The sequence below is a fragment of the Camellia sinensis genome, chromosome 12 (assembly GCF_055761805.1).
Source record: "Camellia sinensis isolate YWXY chromosome 12, ASM5576180v1, whole genome shotgun sequence".
In the NCBI taxonomy this organism is placed as follows: Eukaryota; Viridiplantae; Streptophyta; class Magnoliopsida; order Ericales; family Theaceae; genus Camellia; species Camellia sinensis.
The window spans coordinates 62,123,011-62,142,192 of record NC_138972.1 but is presented as its reverse complement, the minus strand read 5'-3'; the positions used below and the strand labels follow the sequence as shown (position 1 = coordinate 62,142,192).

The following is a 19,182-nucleotide window of genomic DNA, read 5'->3' as shown; positions in this document are numbered from 1 at the left end:
ATTCTACAGCAGTAGCATACACCATCTATAGCAAACAGAACATCAGACGCAAAATAGACCAGAATCAGCAGCCCGATGCTCCACAACCCTTTCCTAACAGCACTCAACCACTTAACACCAGGAACACCTGAACTACCCCTTATACACAAATAGCTTCCTAACACTGCATTAGTAGCAGCAATAGCTCTCCAACCAAAGGCAACAGCTGAACTACCCCTTACAAGCACCTCCTAATCTGATTTAAATTGCACATAAAATCATGCACAGAGTACTGCAGACCTACCACACAACACTTGGCCTAGAAAGCTACCTTTAATTTCACAACTTCCTCCAAATCAGCTAAGTTTACCTGACCACCACTGAAAACAATCTCATTCCTTAAATTCCAAACTGACAACAATAAAACCAAAGGCACAATCTTCCAAATACACATAACTTTCTTCTTGAACCTAGCACCAGCCCACCAATGCAACAGAGCTTCAACCAAACCCGGAATTACCCAACACACATCCCACCAGTTCAATATACCAGCCCACACTTTCCATACTAGCGGACAGTGGAGGAGAACATGATTGACCGTTTCCTCTTCAGTTCTGCAGAAAACACACAAAGTGCTAGCATTGGCAAACAACACCCTAATTCGATGAAGAAAAACTGTTGTTTTAACTCTGTGCCGCCAAGCTAACTAGCCAAAAAACTGTAATTTTGGAGGTACAGCAACCTGCCATAACCATTTGGCAATGCACAAAGAAGGACCCCTAGCTGCTTGTAGCCACACCCAAACTGATGACACTGTGAACTGATTTGATGTGTTCAATTCCCATGACAGATAGTCATCCAATTGCCCACAACTGCTAAGGGCATCAATCAACCAGTCATGAAGCCTACGCACCTCCTCTTCCTCCCAAACTCTGAGCTGTCTTCTGAACCATAAATTTCAATCCCCTAAACTACCCCTTCTTTGCCTATACTGCATAACAGAACCGTCCCTATCTTCTGAGATTTAGAACAACCTTGGAAATTCCTCACTAAGCTTACTATTGTTGCACCATTTATCAGTCCAAAATTTCGTTCTCTCCCTATGCCCAACCTTTACTTTTACATTATCAAAATAAAAATCAAGTAACTGAGGATTAACCTAGGCAAGATTAAGGATTCCCTGCCACATTGGAGACACTCTCCTTACATTCCCCAACTCTGGCCACCACCCACCACCAACCCTCCCATATATACTACAAATCACTGCCTTCCACAGTGCCTTATCTTTTGTGCTAAATCTCCATCACCACTTTAACAGTAAACAAACATTCATATCTGCTATGCTTCTAACCCCTAAACCACCTTGCCTTTGAGACTTTATGAGCTCCTGCCACTTTACTAAATGAACTTTCTTCCTCAACTCACCACCCTCCCAAAGAAAAGTAGCCTGTAGCTTCTCAATCAACCTAACCACACCCTTAGGCATTTGGAAGGCTGAAATATAATATAATGGTAAGCAGGACACAACTGACTTAATCAACGTTAATCTCCCTACAAAAGACAACAACTTTCTCTTCCAAAGAGACAACTTGTTCCGCACTTTGTCGATCACTGGCTGCCACTTCCTTTTGGGATTAGCTCCTAAAGGAAGACCCAAATACACCATTGGCAACTTCTGATTTTTGCAGATCAACACAGCAGTAAGGTTATCTATCTCACTGTCTGAAACACCCACCCCACAGACAATGCTCCTGTGGAAATTGATCTTAAGACCCGACATTACTTTAAAGCACCTTAAGACCCTTTTAATGCAAAGAAACTCCAATGCCTCAGCTTCACAAAAAATAATTGTATCGTCTGCAAACTACAGATCTGAGATCACTAAAAAGAAAATACACAATTGGCGACCACTTTGGCCGACTAAAAATATTTTGGTTGCCAAAAGTTGTGGAATTAGCGATCAAAAATTATGTTAGTCGGTAAAAGTACAATATTTAGCTACTAAATTTTTTTAGTCAGGGTATATTAATTTTTGGCGACTAAAAAAAAATTTAGTCGCTAAAAATCTCATAATTGGCAACTAAAAATAATTTAGTTGCTAAATTTCCCACAATTGGCGACTAAAAAAATATTTTAGTCGCCGAAAGAAAAATAAAAATTTACTTTTTATCTTTGGTGACCAAAATTTTGGTCGGCAAAAATGTAATTTCAGCGACTAAAAAATATTTTAGTCACTGTATAGATAGTTTTTGCAACTAAAATAATTTAGTCACCGAAAGAAAAATAAAAATTTACTTTTTATCTTTGGTGACCAAAATTTTGGTCGGCAAAAATTTAATTTCAGTGACTAAAAAATATTTTAGTCACTGTATAGATAGTTTTGGCAACTAAAATAATTTAGTCGCCGAAAGAAAAATAAAAATTTATTTTTTATCTTTGGCGACCAAAATTTTGGTCGGCAAAAATGTAATTTCAGCGACTAAAAATTATTTTAGTCGCTGTATAGATAGTTTTGGCAACTAAAATAATTTAGTCACCGAAAGAAAAATAAAAATTTACTTTTTATCTTTGGCGACCAAAATTTTGGTCGGCAAAAATTTAATTTCAGCGACTAAAAAATATTTTAGTCGTTGTATAGATAGTTTTGGCAAATAAAATAATTTAGTCGCCGAAAGAAAAAAATAAAAATTTACTTTTTATCATTGGCGACCAAAATTTTGGTCGGCAAAAATGTAATTTCTGCAACAAAAAAATATTTTAGTCGCGATATAGATAGTTTTGGCAACTAAAATAATTTAGTCGCCGAAAGAAAAATAAAAATTTACTTTTTATCTTTGGCGACCAAAATTTTGGTCGGCAAAAATTTAATTTCAATGATTTAAAAATATTTTAGTCGATGTATAAATAGTTTTGGCAACTAAAATAATTTAGTCGCCGAAAGAAAAATAAAAATCTACTTTTTATCTTTGGCGACGAAAATTTTGGTCGGCAAAAAAGTAATTTCAGCGACTAAAAAATATTTTAGTTGCTGTATAGATAGTTTTGGCAACTAAAATAATTTAGTTGCTAAAAGAAAAATAAAAATTTACTTTTTATCTTTGGCGACCAAAATTTTGGTTGGCAAAAATTTAATTTCAGCGACTAAAAAATATTTTAGTCGCGGTATAGATAGTTTTGGCAACTAAAATAATTTAGTCGCTGAAAGAAAAATAAACATTTACTTTTTATCTTTGGCGACTAAAATTTTGGTTGGAAAAAATTTAATTTCAGCGACTAAAAAATATTTTTGTCGCTGTATAAATAATTTTGGCAACTAAAATAATTTAGTCACTGAATGAAAAATAAAAATTTACTTTTTATCTTTGGCAACTAAAATTTTGGTCGGCAAAAATATAATTTCAACGACTAAAAAATATTTTAGTCGCTGTATAGATAGTTTTGGCAACTAAAATAATTTAGTCGCAGAATGAAAAATTAAAATTTACTTTCACTCATCACTCTTTCTCTCTTTTTTTGTCTGTCTGTCTCTCTCTCTCTATCTCTGTCTTTCTTCTCTTTCTCTCTCTCCCACTCATCATTCTTCTTTGTCAGTCTGTCTTTCTCTTTCTCTCTGTGTCTCCAAAATTTATCTCTATCTCTCTTCTCTTTCTCTCTCTCACTCATCACTCTTCTCTGTCTGTCTGTCTGTCTGTCTCTCTCTCTCTCTCTCTCTGTGTGTGTCTCTCGCTCATCTCTCTTCTCTCTATCTCTCTCATCTCTCTCTGTCTCTCTTCTCTTTATCTCTCTCACTCTCTCGCTCATTTCTCCTTGTATCTCTCTCCTTTATCTCTTTTCATTTTTTTTCTCTTTCTCTCTTTGTCTGTCTTTTTTCACCCATTTTTTCATCTTCCTCTCTCTATTCTCTTTCTTTCTTACTCATCACTCTTCTCTCTCTATCTGTCTATCTATCTGTCTCTCTCTCTCTCTCTCTGTGTCTCTCACTCATCTATCTCTTCTCTCATCTATTTTCTCTCTCTGTATCTTTCGTTCATCTCTCTTCTCTCTGTCTCTCTCGCTCATCTCTCTTCTTTCGCTCTCTCTCATCTCTCTTTTCTTTCTGTCTCTCTCGCTCATCTCTCTTATCTCTATCTCTCTCTCTATTTCTCTCGTTCATCTCTCTTCTCCCTATGTCTCTCTCGCTCATCTCTCTTCTCTCTATCTCTCTCTCGTTCATCTCTCCTCTCTCTCTGTGTCTTTTATTGTCTCTCACTCTCTATCTCTCTCTTTTTGTCTCTCTCTCTTTCTCTCTCTCTCTCTTCTTTTCCTCTCTCTCACTCATCACTCTTCTCTGTCTGTCTGTCTGTCTTTGTCTCTGTCTCTGTCTTTGTCTTTGTCTCTCGCTCATCTCTCTTCTCTCTATCTCTCTTATTTTTTTCTTTCTCTATCTCTCTCACTCATTTCTCTTCTCTCTATCTCTCTCTCCTGCTCATCTTTCTTCTCTCTTTATCTCTCTTTTTTTCTATGTCTTTCTCTCGATCATCTCTTTTCGCTCTCTTTCTCTCTCTCTCTCTTTGTCTATCTCTCACTCATCTCTTGTTTCTCTCTGTCTCTGTCTATATTTCTTTCTCTCTCTCTCTATCTCTTTCTCTCTCTATCTCTCTCTCACTCATCACTCTTCTCTCTCTATGTCTGTCTCTCACTCTTCTTTCTCTCTCTTTCTTTGTGTATGTGTGTCTGTCTGTTTGTCTATCTCCCCAATTGTGTTCACTTTGCTCACTCTCTCATTTCTCTCTTCTCTATTTACCGAGCTCTTCACTACAAGAAAATGCACTTTTAGTGACCACTTTGTCTCTCTCTCACTTATCACTCTATCTCTCTCTTTCTTTCTCTCTCTCTCTTTCTCTCTGTGTGTCTATCTGTCTGTCTCTCTCCCCTATTGTGCTCACTTTGCTCACTCTCTCCTTTCCCTCTTCTCTATTTACCGAGCTCTTCACTACAAGAAAATGCATTTTTAGTGACCACTTTGTCTCTCTCTCACTTATCACTTTGTCTCTGTCTCTGTCTCTCTCTCACTCATCTCTCTCTCACCACCCATTATTACCATTGTTGCCACTCTACCTCTACGACTACCATTACTACCACCATCGTTACCACTCCACTACCACCACTACTACTGCTATTACCTCTCCTCTACCACCGCCACTCCATCTCCTCTACTACTACCACAACTTCACCACTAATCTTCTTCGCCATTACCATGATCATCTATTTTCACTCTCTTTCATTCTCTCTTTGTCTATCTCTCACTCATCTCTTGTTTCTCTCTGTCTCTGTCTCTATCTCTTTCTCTCTCTGTCCCTCTCTCTCTCTATCTCTATCTTTTTCTCTTTCTGTCTCTCTCTCACTCATCGCTCTTCTCTCTCTCTTTCTCTCTCTATGTCTGTCTATCTGTCTCTCACTCTTCTATCTCTCTTTCTCTCTGTGTGTCTATCCGTTTGTCTGTCTCTCTCCCCCATTGTGTTTACTTTGCTCACTCTCTCCCTCCCATCTTCTCTATTTGCTGAGGTCTTTAGTACAAGAAATGCACTTTTAGCGACCACTTTGTCTCTCTCTCGCTCATCACTCTGTCTCTGTCTTTGTCTCTCTCTATCTCTCTGCTCTATTTGTCTCTTACTCATCTCTCTCTCACCACCCATCTCCTCTACCACATTCACTACTACTGCAAATGTCATTCCACTACCAGCATTATTACCATTGTTGCCACTCCACCTCTACGATTACTATTACTACCACTGTCGTTACCACTACTACTACTATTACCTCTCCTTTACTACCACCACTCCATCTCTTCTATCACTACCACAACTCCACCACTAATCTCCTTTGCCACCACCACCACCACCACCATCACCTCTTATCTACCACCTTCACCACTATTGTCGCTCCCTCTCCTCTACCACAAAAAAATAGTTCTTGATTTTTAGTAACAAAAAAAAAATGGGCCACAAAAAAATATTTTTCATTGACCATAAAAAATTAATTTTATTTTAACGAAAAATATTTTTCATTAAAATATTACCCTTACTCCTACCAAACAGAAAAAAAAATATTCATTAAAATAAAAATGAAACAAAATTTCCCCCTTTTTTCACTGACCCGCCCGCCCAAACTTAATTTCCCCCATTTTTTCCCATTGTCTTTCCCCCTATTTTTTCATTTCCTTTCAGGTTTGCAGAGCCCTAAGTTTTGAAACACTGTCTCTCTCTCTCTCTCTCATAAAGGCGAGCGACGAGCGGCGAATTTTGGTTTGGATGAGCGACCAGCAGGACCATGAGTCTCGACAAGGGTCAGCTTCTCGAGACCGAGCAAATGTTCCGCGACGCCGGTGAGCAGTGGCCTGTTATTATTCCCGAGGAGGAGATCCGTCAAGCAGCCCCTGGTACTAAGGTAACAGTTTCACTCTCAAACCAGCCGTATTTTCTCATTCTTTTGAGGACCCATTACTGTGATTATTGTGTGCTTGGCCCTTGAAAGGTCTACCATATATCCCTCGAACTATACTCATTACATCAGAAGCATCATTTTCCTTTTCCGAGATACATTTCTGAGACTCATGTGAAACTGATTCACTAGCTTGGTCTTTTGAATCAATCACTTGACTGCTTCTATCAGCCCTGGCTTTTTTTGTCGAAGCTTTCAAAACTTCAGTTTTGGTTTCTACATCCCCAGCAACTGCATGAGCATCATCACTAATAGACAAGGAAAAAATGAGAAAAATATAAGTAATTAGGGCCAATAACGACAATAATAATTAAGTAATTGTGGGAATTTTCTTATGCAAAAGAGAAATAAACAAGCTAAATGGGACAATTTTTTTTTCTTTTTTTGATAAATAAGCAAACTAAATGGGGCAATTGACACTCTACATGTATAAAGGCAACAAATTGAAGGAATTTCAAGCCTCCCAACAAATCAAGATAAATGAATGAGAAGGTCAATATTGTTTGGTAGGCCATAAAAACATGATAACACAGTTCATCTTTGTTGATATCATACAATTTTGACATTGATGACCCACAGAAGCTTGTTCTTTTTTTGGATTCAATTATTTGGATTCCCAACAGGTGAAATTACTACTAAACCTTCGACAGTCTAAACCAGGGTAGTTCACTGTCATGACAACTAGTTTCCAGAATTAATAGTTGTGCTGCATCATGCATGCCATTTATGATCAAATCTTGTCATAGTTGTGGCATGGTTCCTACAAGTACAATTAGTGAAACATCTCATGCAGCAACAGTCCAGATTTTTTAGCTTCCCAAATATTACTCAGTTGGGTTGAAACACCATAGGAAATCACAGAAACACCAAAGAAGCCTAATTCCTATAGTCAGGTTCAATGATTCATTCTCTTATTTAGATGTTCTTCATAGCTTGCAATCATAGCTACACAATTGTACATTTGAACTCTTTGGTTTAGTTGAATGGATTCACCATAGATGCTTGTTTGGCTTATTTAGTTACTTTTTCTTGGATAGGCTCAGTATTGTTTTGGGCATAATTCATCTTTGTTTGTGCATGATTTGATGGTTTGCTTCAAGAAAAGTTTCTTTATAATGGGGCTTTTGGAGTAAAACTATGATTTATGATCTCAAGATTTATAACTTGCATATGAATTGTCTGATAAGCCTTCTATGTATTTAATTTGCAATCTAATTTCCTGAATCTAGACTACCAAAATTGCAATTTATGATACAAGGAAAATAATCCTTGAACTCTGTTTCATGCTTTTTGTTCATATGCTTTTGGACCATAAAATTTTCATCATTAAAATTTTCATCACTCTTGATTCTTGTGTTCATATTCAACTAGTAGTGTCTTCACATCAAATCAAGCTGCTCGTCATTAGTGAGTATTCTGTGTTGTGTCACATAACCTTAAGAACTGTTCTTATTTTATCTTTGTTTATTGTTGCCTCATAACTCTTGCAAACGCATTCATCAATTTGTTTTTTTATGCTACTGTTATCATCCTCAAGATAGTTACCTCTCATTCCTATGAACATCATTGTTCAAGTTATTTTCATTTCTTTGCACATTCTTCCTCTGACGCACAAAAGATGTACTTCAGGATGAACAGTGGTGTAAGCCTCTTGAGATTGTTAACTTTTGATGTCTGATCTGCTTGATTCATCTCCTGGAATCATTTTGTACTATGCAAGAAAGCGTGCATCTGTTTTGTCAATTTAGTAAATGAAAGATAAATAGGGATTTAACTATAGTTTTCATAACTTGATGGAATGATTAGGTAAGATTTCTATGTATAATTTTTGTTACTTCATGTAATCTATGTGAGTGCTAACATATATGCATTGGCAGCACAATGAAAAGTCTTCATCAGCTGGTTTAATTGGCAATGACAACACTGCATCTGTGCTGAAATCACTGCCAAATTACAAATAAGAGTGATACACTTTATGTGGATGGATTTTATATTTCAAGGAATTGATACAGGTCCCCAAACTTTCGATGTCTATAAAATCAGCCACTAGCCAGTCTCTTTGAGATGCCTATCCTTGCATATCCTATCTTAACTTCATGCTTGATTCTCTGCTGTACTGGTTTGGTGTTTAACCTTTTATGGTTGAATACAAAACATCCTCAGTTACTTTACGAATCAAAGTAATACAGAATTCTACAGGGAGGAAGTAATGACTGTTTTTGTTAATTTATTATTTTAGTGGGACAATTGATCTGTTATGAGCTCTTTTGCTCATATATTTGATACTCTTTTCTGTTTATAACACTTCTGAAATATTACAGCTGGAATTCCGCATGTGAGATGGTTTGGAGTGGAGGGAGACTACAATGTTCTAGTGATGGATTTGCTTGGACCCAGTGTTGAAGATTTGTTCAATTTTTGGAGTAGGAAACTTTCTTTAAAGACTATTCTTATGCTTGCAGATCAAATGGTAACTGCATTTGATTTAATGCATACTATTATTGCATTTAGATAATTCTAAGTCTATCAACACTTGTACCTAGTATTTATTTCAGATCAATCGAGTTGAGTCTGTCCATTCTAAATCCTTTTTACATCGGGATATCAAGCCAGACAATTTTCTTATGGGCTTGGCAAGGCGTGTAACCTAAGTTCCCCGTCAAAACTTCCATCTTTGTGCTGGTTAAAAATTTTTCCCCCAATATCTGTGTTTATTAGTCCTTCCATTTCTCTTTTTTTTTTAGGTCTACATCATTGGCTTTGGTCTGGCTAAAAAATATAGAGACACTACGACCCACCAACACATTCCTTACAGGTGAGTTGATTTTGATTAGTTTATTATTTAATGGATCCTGGTTGCCATCTATGCTCTCATGAACACATAAACACACTACACGTTAGCTCTGTTCTTTTTCAGATACTCTTTAGTTAATGTAGGGTCAACAATTGATATACGAATAAGTTTAGGAATACAAAAACCGATCACAAAATCGAACACAATATATGTGAAAGGACAAGTTTTTTCACAAACCAACTTTTTAAAAATCTTGTCTATTTATATGTATTATGTGTTTATTTCTGTCTGTAACACAGGAACAAGTCCAGAAACACAGAAACCGATCACAAAATTTTATATAAGATTTTTTAAAAATGGGCTCTCCCAACTCTTAAAAATCTTATCCATATGTATTTTGTATTTGGTTTTTGTGTTGATAACAGAACTGAATAGAGAGAAAAAGATGAGAGAATTAGAATGAACTAAGACTTACCATAGTCTGTAGTTAGATGGTATAGAGACCAAATGGTTGTGAAGTGGGTGATGCCTTTGTGCACATAAAAGAGACCTATGTATACATCTCTGTTATCACCCTAGTCTATTGACATTTTATTCGATAATTTATCTTTCTTTTTCTGCCTATGGACATTTTATTCTATAATTTATCTTTCTTTTTCTGTCTATGGACATTTTATTCTATAATTTATCTCTCTCTCTCTCTCTCAATAAAGATACAACTTTATCTACTTTTACCATATCCTTAATTTTGTGTTTTTTTTGCCTCTCAATCCATTCACATCACGAATTCCTAGGTTGAAGGAGCAGGAAAATCCAAAATACTACCTTTACAGGTCTTCATCAGCTGCCTAAGAAAAATTCCATAATCGAATTTAACAAGTTCTATTTTCATTTGAATATCCAATTCTTGCATTTTAATTCCATATGTGATTTCATTCCATTGATCAATTTCTTCAATTTTAGTTTTAGTTTTTGTTGGTTTCACATCTATCTCAACTCACTGATAGTATCGGTACATTAGATTCATTTCTATGTTTTCTTTTAGTTCTAGGGTTTTTTTTTTTTTTTGGTTTCATTCACAATAGGACCTTGCTATCTGAGGATAAGTTAGAAAATCAGACATAAGAAAAAGAAAAATAAAAGAGAGAGAGAGAGAGAGAGAGAGAAAGAGAGAGAGAGAAGAAATAAAGAATTTTGTATCTTTGTATGTTCGTATCTTCTTCACATTTTGAATTATGTAGTACAAGTACTTGAGTTACAAGTATTCCTGCAACTGTGCTTATTACAACTTTGTGCAGTAGAATTTTAGTTTTCTAAAAACCAATTACAAGATGAAACTCAAGATTTTCCTTTTTACCCTTTTCTTTTTTCTTTTATTTTCTTAGGCAGTTGTTGAGCATATGGTATATAGTTGTTCAAATAGTTTTTAATTTCTTATCTAAATCTGAGAAATGAAGAACTGTATTGGCTATTTAGCTGATGGTTGGTGGTTATTGTGGCTGAATGGGCCACTTTGCAGTCTTCACAAAGGTTGCTAGCCATGGTTCTGAGCATTGGTCATTTCGTCGCGAATTTGCTAATGGGTATCTAGTTTTTAACTTGTAACTCCTGCCTAGATTATTTAGAGTGACGTGTAACAAGGCATTGTGGTTTCCCTAATAGATAGCTTTTGTTGAAAAATTGAGTATCTTATCTTATCTGTTTCACTAATTGATTTGTATGTCTTTCTCTTTGCAGCTGGCAGAAGCAACAAAAGCACAACTTTCATGTGATTACAGTGATTACCTTGCTCTTGTCCGAGCTTATGAGGGCTGGAAAAAGCCTGAAAGAGACGTAGCTGGATATGAATACTACTAGAAGAATTTTCTTTCTGATCAATCAATGAAAGCTATTGATGCTCTGCGAAGGGAGTTCTACTCTTCACTTAAGGAATATGTTTTAAATTTTAATGCTAGATGGATGTGAATTGGATGATTATATAGATTGCAAGGGGATTTTTAATTGAAGGAATATATAGTTTGGAATTACTTGTGGAAGAAAATTTGTAATAATTGCTAACTTTAATTAAACAGGTTTAGAATTAATGATTTATATATTTTGTTGAATGGTCATGATTCAGGTGAATTGTTGGTTTGATTGATTATTGTAAGTTACAGATTGTATTGAATGGATTGGATAGATTATTATGAATTACAAGTTTATTTTGTTGTACGTTGGCATAAAAATTCCTTTTGGAGACCAAGCTTTTTGGTCGTGGAATGTGACAATTAGCTACCAAACTAAGACGTCGTAGAATGTCACAATTGGTGACCAAAATTTTTAGACACTAAATGGATTAGTCGCAGTAATGATATATTTAGCGACTAAAAATTTAGTTGGCAAATCTAACTTTTTCCCGACTAACAAAAGTGTTAGTTGCTAATTACTTTTGCCGACCCTCAATTGGCGACCAAAGTGGCGACCAAAAAAATTGGTTGCGAATAGCTTTTGCCAAACAAATTTTTAGTCGGCAAAAATGCAATTTCCTGTAGTGATTGCCGACCAATCTTTTTGGTCGTGGAATGTGCCATTTGCCGACTAAACTTGTTGGTCGTTGAATGTATTGCCGACCAAAATTTTTGGTTGCGGAATGTGAAAATTGGCAACCAAATTTATTGGTCGTGGAAATGGGCCACAATTGCCGACCAAACTATTTTGTCGTTGAATGTGCGAATTGGCGACTAACATGTTTGGTCGGGAAAATATGACTTTTTGCGACTAAAGTGTTTTAGCTACTAAATGGATTAGTCGCAGTAATTATATATTTAGCGACCAAAAATTTAGTCGGCAAATATAACTTTTTCGCGACTAAAATTTTTTTTAGTCGCTAATTACTTTCCGCGACCCTCAATTGCCGACCAAAGTGGCGACCAAAAATATTAGTCGCGGATAACTTTTGCCGACTAAAAATAGACTTTTGCCGACCAAATTTTTAGTCGGCAAAAGTGCGAATTCTTGTAGTGGATGCTCATGGTAGTAGATCCCACTGAAGCGCCCTTAAACAATCCCAACTACTTAGCTCAACTCAGAAGCAAATTAAGGCCCTCAACCACAATATTAAATAAGAATGGTGAGAGTGGATCACCCTGCCTCAAACCCTTTTGTGGTACAAACTCATTAGTGGGTGACCCATTAACCAAAACAGAGATCCTGAAAGAGGTTATACACTCATTAATCTAGCATGTCGACTTCGCATCAAATCCAAAATTACATAACATTGAAAACAAAAAATCCCAATTCACAGAGTCATATGCCTTTTCAAAGTCAAGCTTCAGAATCACACCCTTGTGCTTCGAGCATTTCCACCATTCAATAACTTCATTAGCAATCATGACCCCATCTAGTATACATCAACCCCCTATAAATGTTGTCTGAGCCTCATTAATCATTGCAGGGATCACCTTTTTCAACCTCCTAGATAAAACGTTGGCCAGAATTTTGTAGATTGAATTCACTAGACTGATCAGCCTAAAGTCCACCAACTCCACAACATTTTCCTTCTTAGATACAAGAGTAATGAATGAACTGTTTAAACCTTTGGCCAATTTCCCATTTGCATAGAACTCCTGCATGAATTGCATAACCTCATCTTTCATGACTTTCCAATTTTTCTGAATACACGCAAGATTGAACCCGTCTGGCCCTGGAGCTTTGTTACCGTCACAGCAGCCCATACCTCTTGCGCTGTGAACTCAGCTACTAACTCGTTTGAAGCCCCACCCCTACCAATAGTGGTAAAAGGCCCCTCCAATTTTGGTTTACCTCTCCACGCCTCGAAATACAAATCCTTAAAATGCTTAAACACCACTTGTCTTACCATTCTCGGTTTCCCAAGACTTACCCCATCCACAACAACAGAATCTAACACATTCTTGCTTTGCCTCCTACTAGCCATCGCATGAAAGAATCGTGTGTTTTTGTCCCCCTCTTGAGCCCACTTAAGCCTAGATTTTTGCCTCCACATCCATTCTAGTCTTCTACTAAAATTCCAAACTAGAGTCCTCTACTCATGTCTTCTAGCATTGATAGTGTCCAGCAGCGGCCCTTTTTCAACTAGCAAATTAATCTCATGTAACTCCTCTTCTGCTACTTTTAGCTTGTGCTCCACATTTCCAAAAACTTCGACATTCTATTTTTTTAAATCCAACTTGAGCTTTGCCAACTTACCTTTCAATCTATACCCTGCCCACCCAATAACAGTTGTCTCTTTCCAAGACTTCTTAACTAATGGCTTAAAATCAGGATGAAGAAACCAGGCATTTAAAAACCTAAATGGTCTAGGACCCCAATCCCTACCGTCTTTTATGGGCAATAAAGGACAATGATCAGACAGACTTCTTGGCATTCCCCATTGCTTAAACCTAAACACTTCCAACCATTCAGGATCCAACACAAACCAAGCAATCCTACTCCAATGCTCACCATCAGTAGAGTTACACCAAGTGAAACCCCTTCCTAACAGGGGCAAATCAACCAACTCCATCTTCTCTATGAAGACATTAAAATCAATCATGCCTTTGTCGCGCCTTAGACAACCCTCTTTCACTCAAAAATCTAACTTCATTAAAATCCCCCCTTATACACCAGGGGAGCTAAAAAGATGACTTTAACCTAAGTAACACATCCCATAGATGACCTCTTTTCCTACCATTATTTGGTGCATATATGTTGACGATCACACAATGAAATGAGTGATTCTATGTACTTGACAGTAAAATGAAAGACGTTGCACTGCAACACTCCTCAATCTTGAAGACATTTGGATTCCAAACACACAATAGTCCCCCTACACTACCTTCGGAATCCATTGCCATAAACTGCAAAGATTCCCGGGGCCATAATGACTTCACAAACCTGACATCCACACTACTCTTTGTAGACTCCTGCAATAGAAGAACATCAATCTTCCTCTCACTGACTATCTTCTTAATCTTCGTCTTTTTGTCGTTTCTCCCTAATCCCCTAATATTCCAAGACATTATCTTCATAAGCACGGCATACTGCACCTAGATCTCCCATCTGATATCAGCTCAAATTGGACCAGTCTTTCCCTCAACCCCAGCTTGTCCTTGATCCTTAACTTCCATCTCTACAATACAATTAATAATCTCCTCCTCCTTACCGTGACAGTTCATCCCCAGCAGTTTACCCACATACACCGTAGCTCGGGCTTCCTTAATCAACAAATTCCTTCGGAAAGCCTCACCTTTCTAAGATAAGGAAAGAGATAGAGCAGTAGCCGCAGCTCGGAAGACAGTTCCTCTCGAAAAGCTACACAAAGTTCCCGTGGCCAACCTTCTTCTCATATGTACATCCTTCCGTGCTACAGCTCTTCTCCTAAGCTTACTACCCTCCACCCTACCTTTTTGAGCCACATCCTTACCTAATCCAACCTCTAAATCCATTGCTTTTAACCCTGGCCTAACAGAAGAATGTAACAAACCCCTAACATTTGGGTCATCCCCTTGCCCACCCAATACCCCAAATTGGGCCTGATTTAACACCACCTCCAAATTAACACTGGGCCTATCCTTCTCAAACCCACTAATACTTCTTAAAAAGCCTTTGTAACTATATCCCCATCCATTCTTTGCGATCTACCCTACTCTTCTACCCACGACTCTTCCCCTACTCCCACCTCCTTCTCATTCAAACAACCACCCTCAGAGACTTTTCCAACCCCAACTCAATCTCATTAATTGTGGATTCAAACACACCATCGTTGCATATTCCCACACCGGGCAGTGCAGCATTACTATTAGCCACCTCCATGGCACGCTCAGCCACCTTTACCAAATCCTTGTTTGCCACCTGGCCCTTTGGCACCACCTTAGCACCAGTGTTTGCCACCTCTCTCTCCTCACCTTCCGCAACTACACCGCCATTAACAGAGGACTGCTCAGCAGAGGTGATAGCCTTAACATCATCACTCATCCTGCTGCTACCCATACCACTGTAAGGAAACTCCATTGCCTCACACACTCTAACTGGAATAAGTCTTCCATTACAATTCAATTGGATCATCCTATTAATAACTTCCAAAGACTGTGTAATAACTGTAACTTTCCCACACTGGAATGATGTCATTCTACTTGTATCCTCGTCAATTTGCACTACCTCACCCCAAACACTACCAATCCTTGTAAACGTATTCGCACTCCATAAATGAAATAGGACACCAAAGCAAACAATCCAAACATATCTCTCCTGAGCTCCAATAACCCCTTGTCTCTCCTCTATGGCGGTCTCACACCAATCATTAATCCATATCTTCAGACTGCCAACCCCGTCATTCAAAGCTTGTTTTAAACTAAATGTCAACACTGTTATCCTACCCCCCCTTCACGAACAATAACATCCTTCAACCCTCGTCTACTATTCTCCTCTTTAAAGTCAGAGAATAAGAAGCCAGCTTTTAACTTAACAAACACGCTCTCATATAACCAACCATTACCTTCTTCTTTAGTTACAACCGTGATCACATCTTTCCATTGACCCTCCCCTTTAGATACTACCTCAGCAAAGGTTCTCTAGTCTCTCCATGCTACCCTATTTGACATCTGAAGCTTCTCCTCACCTCTCACCGTAGCCACATCCACGTCCACCCCCCATTGCACCTTCTGCGGAAAGTTATTAACCTTGTCATACAGCACCTTACCCCCTTCTCTACCTTAGTAAACTCGACATTCTTGACTTTCAATCTTTCATCATCACACCATAGTCCATCCACCTTCTAAACTGCAACACCCACCGCTACTGGACAGTCATAACGAACGAATCAAAATCTTGAGCCCGTAACTTGCCTCCTCTTCATTGGGATGAAAACGTCCTTTACAACACCAAATTTGCTAAACATAGTGAAAAGATTCCTCGAGCTCATATTTTCGGGGATATCATCAACAAACAACGTTACTAGACCCGACTCCACTGCTGGTCCACCTAGTTTTCTTCCCCATCTTCTCCTCAACACCGGTTTCCATCCTCCTTCCATCTACTCTCGGCTTAAACTTTTGAAAGTAAAGAGTACATTTATAATTTACCTTTTTATTATTTATTATTGTTTGGTTTTTGTGTTATGATGGTTTTACCTATAGGCCAATACTTCTTGATTTTTTTTTTCCACATATGTATTGGCCAATTCGTGATAAATCACTTTATATTTAATGCATACATTATAATATATAAGAGTTTTAGAGATTAAATTTCTTAATTGTTAAAAGTAAAAAATTTGTTGTAAAAGACATTTAAGGACCAATTTTTATCGTCATGATGATAGTCGTTTAAAGATCGTCCTGAAAAGTAAAAAATAAGGATTTTAGCGACAAAATTTTGAAAATGTCAAAATATACTTTTAGAGACAAGATAATTTGGTCTCAAAAGAGTTTCGGTATGTTTGGTTTGCATGAGTTTTAGAAAAAAAAATTTAAAAAATTGTTTGGTTTGAGTTTTTCTCAAAAAAATTTCAAAATCACTTTTTCTCTCTTACACATCAATCAATCACTTTTTTTCTCTCCTCTCTCATTCTCAATCACTTTTTCTCTCACACACATCTACTCAAATTCTTCCAAAATATCAAATCATCCCAAACTCTCAAAAAAACAACTCTCTCAAAATATACAACCAAACAAACCAAAAAATTTCTAAATTCTCTCCCTAAATTTTTTTTCAAAAACAACTCTCCCAAAAACAAACCAAACAAGCCCTTTATTTTTTGAGACAAAAAATTTGGTCCCAAAAAGATAATAATTCACCACTAATGTCTACTTTTCGTTACTAAAAATATAATAACGATACTTGTCGTAACAAAAATATTTGATACCTACAAAATAATTTTATTCCTAAATTTTAATTGCTAAAATCTTAATTTTCTGTAGTGACATTAACTCACAACCGATAAGCCCTGTTCGGCAGTGTTGGGTGGTGGGTTTTTCCAATAGGCGGTAATAAATTGTTGTGAAATAAACCACATACACAAATAATAACAAGAAGAATCAATCATATATAAGAAAATATCAATAAAATTGCTCATGTTTATAGCTCATACTAGTTTCATTAGCTAAAAGAAAAGAAAAGGATATGTTGCTGTGAGTACAATAATATATATATATATATACTTTGACTCTTTATATTTTAAGTTTTCTCAGTTTACTCTTATAGTTAATTTTCGTTCAAAGCTAAACAAAAAATGTCATGTTAATTGCCACTTAGTATAAAAAATATATTATCATATTTGGGTTTGGGTTTGGGTTGGGGTTTGGGTTAGATGAATGGGTTATATATTGTTACCCAAAAGACAACCAAGAGAGGGAGTAAATTGAGTTTCTAATTAAATTGTTAAATTAAAAGTATTAACCCAATATATAAACAAATAAATTTGTGCAACAATATACAAAAGTAAAATGAGCAAAGGGATAAGAAAGCAAACACATAATTTATAGTGGTTCAGTTCAAATAAATCATACGTCAAATTCTCAAAATTCTCCTTGAGATTTCTCCACTTTTAATCAAATAGCATTACACCAACTAGTTTTAAATCCGGTACCAATCACATCTAAGCAAGTGATCACTACCGACCATTCCAATGACTAGTTTAGAATTCTGTACTTAGTCACATCTAACCCAAATAATTTTATTATAATTATAAAAAATCACTCACAAAAATATCTCTGTTTACAAGAATAGAGTACAGACTAGAAAATCCTTTTACAACTACGCTCCAATGCTCAACAAATTTCTCTTAAAAAATATTACATAATGAAGCATAATAATATTTTTTAGAACAAATAAATATCATAAATTTTTTCTCTGCAATCCTTTTTCTGATCAAAAGATATAGCCGTTGAACCTCTTTCCTTCCTTATTCCTGTTTCCATTTGAATTTACTAACTATTACACTCTTCCATTCTTGACAAAAATTAAAAAAAATAAACAATCCCCCCTCCCCCCCCCCATCACACACACACACAAAAAAGGAAAGGAAAAATAAGATGGAAATGAATTTGAAATGATGTACAACCCACCACGTGGTTTTGTCCTAAAAAAGGAAAGTAATGCAAAAAAGGAGAGGAAAAAAAAAGAAAAAGAAAAATAATGTACAACACCTCCCCCCCCGTGGAAAAGAAATAATTATTTTGGAGTGTTTTGGAAAATTGGTAAAAAATTAGTTTTTTGGCTTTTTTAGTTTATTTTATCCTTTTGTAGCTAAAAAAATGTGAGCTGATATGACTCAAAATGAGTAAAAAGCTAAAAGCTGGTTTTTTATTTTCTTCCCAAAAGCCCCTCTGTTTGATTAAAGTTTTAACAAATCATAATTCTAAATTAATTTCAAAACACATTTTAAAAACATGTTTAGCAAATTTGACAGTTTTCGAATTTTTGGTCAACCTAGTCGTCCCACCCGGACATCCTCCTGGATGTCCGGCCGGTTGATCGAAACAGTGCTTTTTTTTTTTTTCAATTGCCAATCGCCACCTATTATTTGGGAAAGAAAATATATGTTTCTGATATTTTTTACATATAAATTTTTTTTATACTAAAATAACAAATTATTTTTTTGAATTGAATTTTAAAAAGAGTTTGGTTATGTGTTTTAAATAGAATTTTCAATAGAGTTTAGAGTTATGTGTTTGGTTACGAATTATAAGTTTTTCAATTAAGTTTGAAAATTCTTTTCAAAATTTATGACCAAACAACTTTTCTCATTTCTCACTAAAAATAAAAAAAAATACGAAAAATAAAAAAAATTAAATTTTCAAAAATTAAATTTAAAAAATTAAAATCAAACCCACTAAATACTAAGATGGAAATGAATTTGAAATGATATACATGATGTACAAGCCACCACGTGGTTTTGTCGATCCTTTCCTTTTATTATTATTATATTATATATA

General features: G+C 36.2%; 2 protein-coding genes across 8 annotated transcripts; one reads left to right on the top strand and one right to left on the bottom strand.

The window, feature by feature from the left end:
- The first annotated feature begins 6,156 nt into the window (after nucleotides 1-6,156).
- Nucleotides 6,157-11,413, top strand: LOC114292201 (casein kinase 1-like protein 1). Of its 7 annotated transcripts, XM_028236108.2 has the most exons (6): nucleotides 6,157-6,405; nucleotides 8,337-8,471; nucleotides 8,781-8,929; nucleotides 9,204-9,274; nucleotides 10,048-10,086; nucleotides 10,991-11,364. In XM_028236108.2, the coding sequence occupies exons 2-6, from the start codon at nucleotides 8,435-8,437 to the stop codon at nucleotides 11,088-11,090; spliced, it is 396 nt and encodes a 131-aa protein (XP_028091909.2). In that variant the 5' UTR covers nucleotides 6,157-6,405; nucleotides 8,337-8,434; the 3' UTR covers nucleotides 11,091-11,364. The 7 variants fall into 7 exon arrangements, 5 of the variants coding, with proteins under 5 accessions (XP_028091909.2, XP_028091912.1, XP_028091908.2 ...); XM_028236111.2 differs by lacking the exon at nucleotides 8,337-8,471 and having other exon boundaries at nucleotides 6,158-6,405; XM_028236107.2 differs by lacking the exon at nucleotides 6,157-6,405 and having other exon boundaries at nucleotides 6,412-8,471.
- Nucleotides 11,414-12,642: 1,229 nt separating this feature from the next.
- On the bottom strand, nucleotides 12,643-13,187 carry LOC114292208 (uncharacterized). The gene is made up of 2 exons (XM_082896929.1): nucleotides 12,951-13,187; nucleotides 12,643-12,858 (listed from the first exon to the last, which is right to left on the bottom strand). The coding sequence occupies exons 1-2, from the start codon at nucleotides 13,185-13,187 to the stop codon at nucleotides 12,643-12,645; spliced, it is 453 nt and encodes a 150-aa protein (XP_082753055.1).
- Nucleotides 13,188-19,182: the final 5,995 nt, after the last annotated feature.

Coding starts and splice junctions, on each gene's coding strand:
- LOC114292201 (XM_028236108.2), top strand. CDS start 8,435: ATGTGGATGGATTTTATATTTCAAGGAATTGATACAG. Junction 8,472..8,780: donor ATTTCAAGGAATTGATACAG/GTCCCCAAACTT, acceptor GAAATATTACAG/CTGGAATTCCGCATGTGAGA. Junction 10,087..10,990: donor CCAAAATACTACCTTTACAG/GTCTTCATCAGC, acceptor TTCTCTTTGCAG/CTGGCAGAAGCAACAAAAGC.
- LOC114292208 (XM_082896929.1), bottom strand. CDS start 13,187: ATGGCTAGTAGGAGGCAAAGCAAGAATGTGTTAGATTCTGTTGTTGTG. Junction 12,859..12,950: donor AGGTATGGGCTGCTGTGACG/GTAACAAAGCTC, acceptor CAATTCATGCAG/GAGTTCTATGCAAATGGGAA.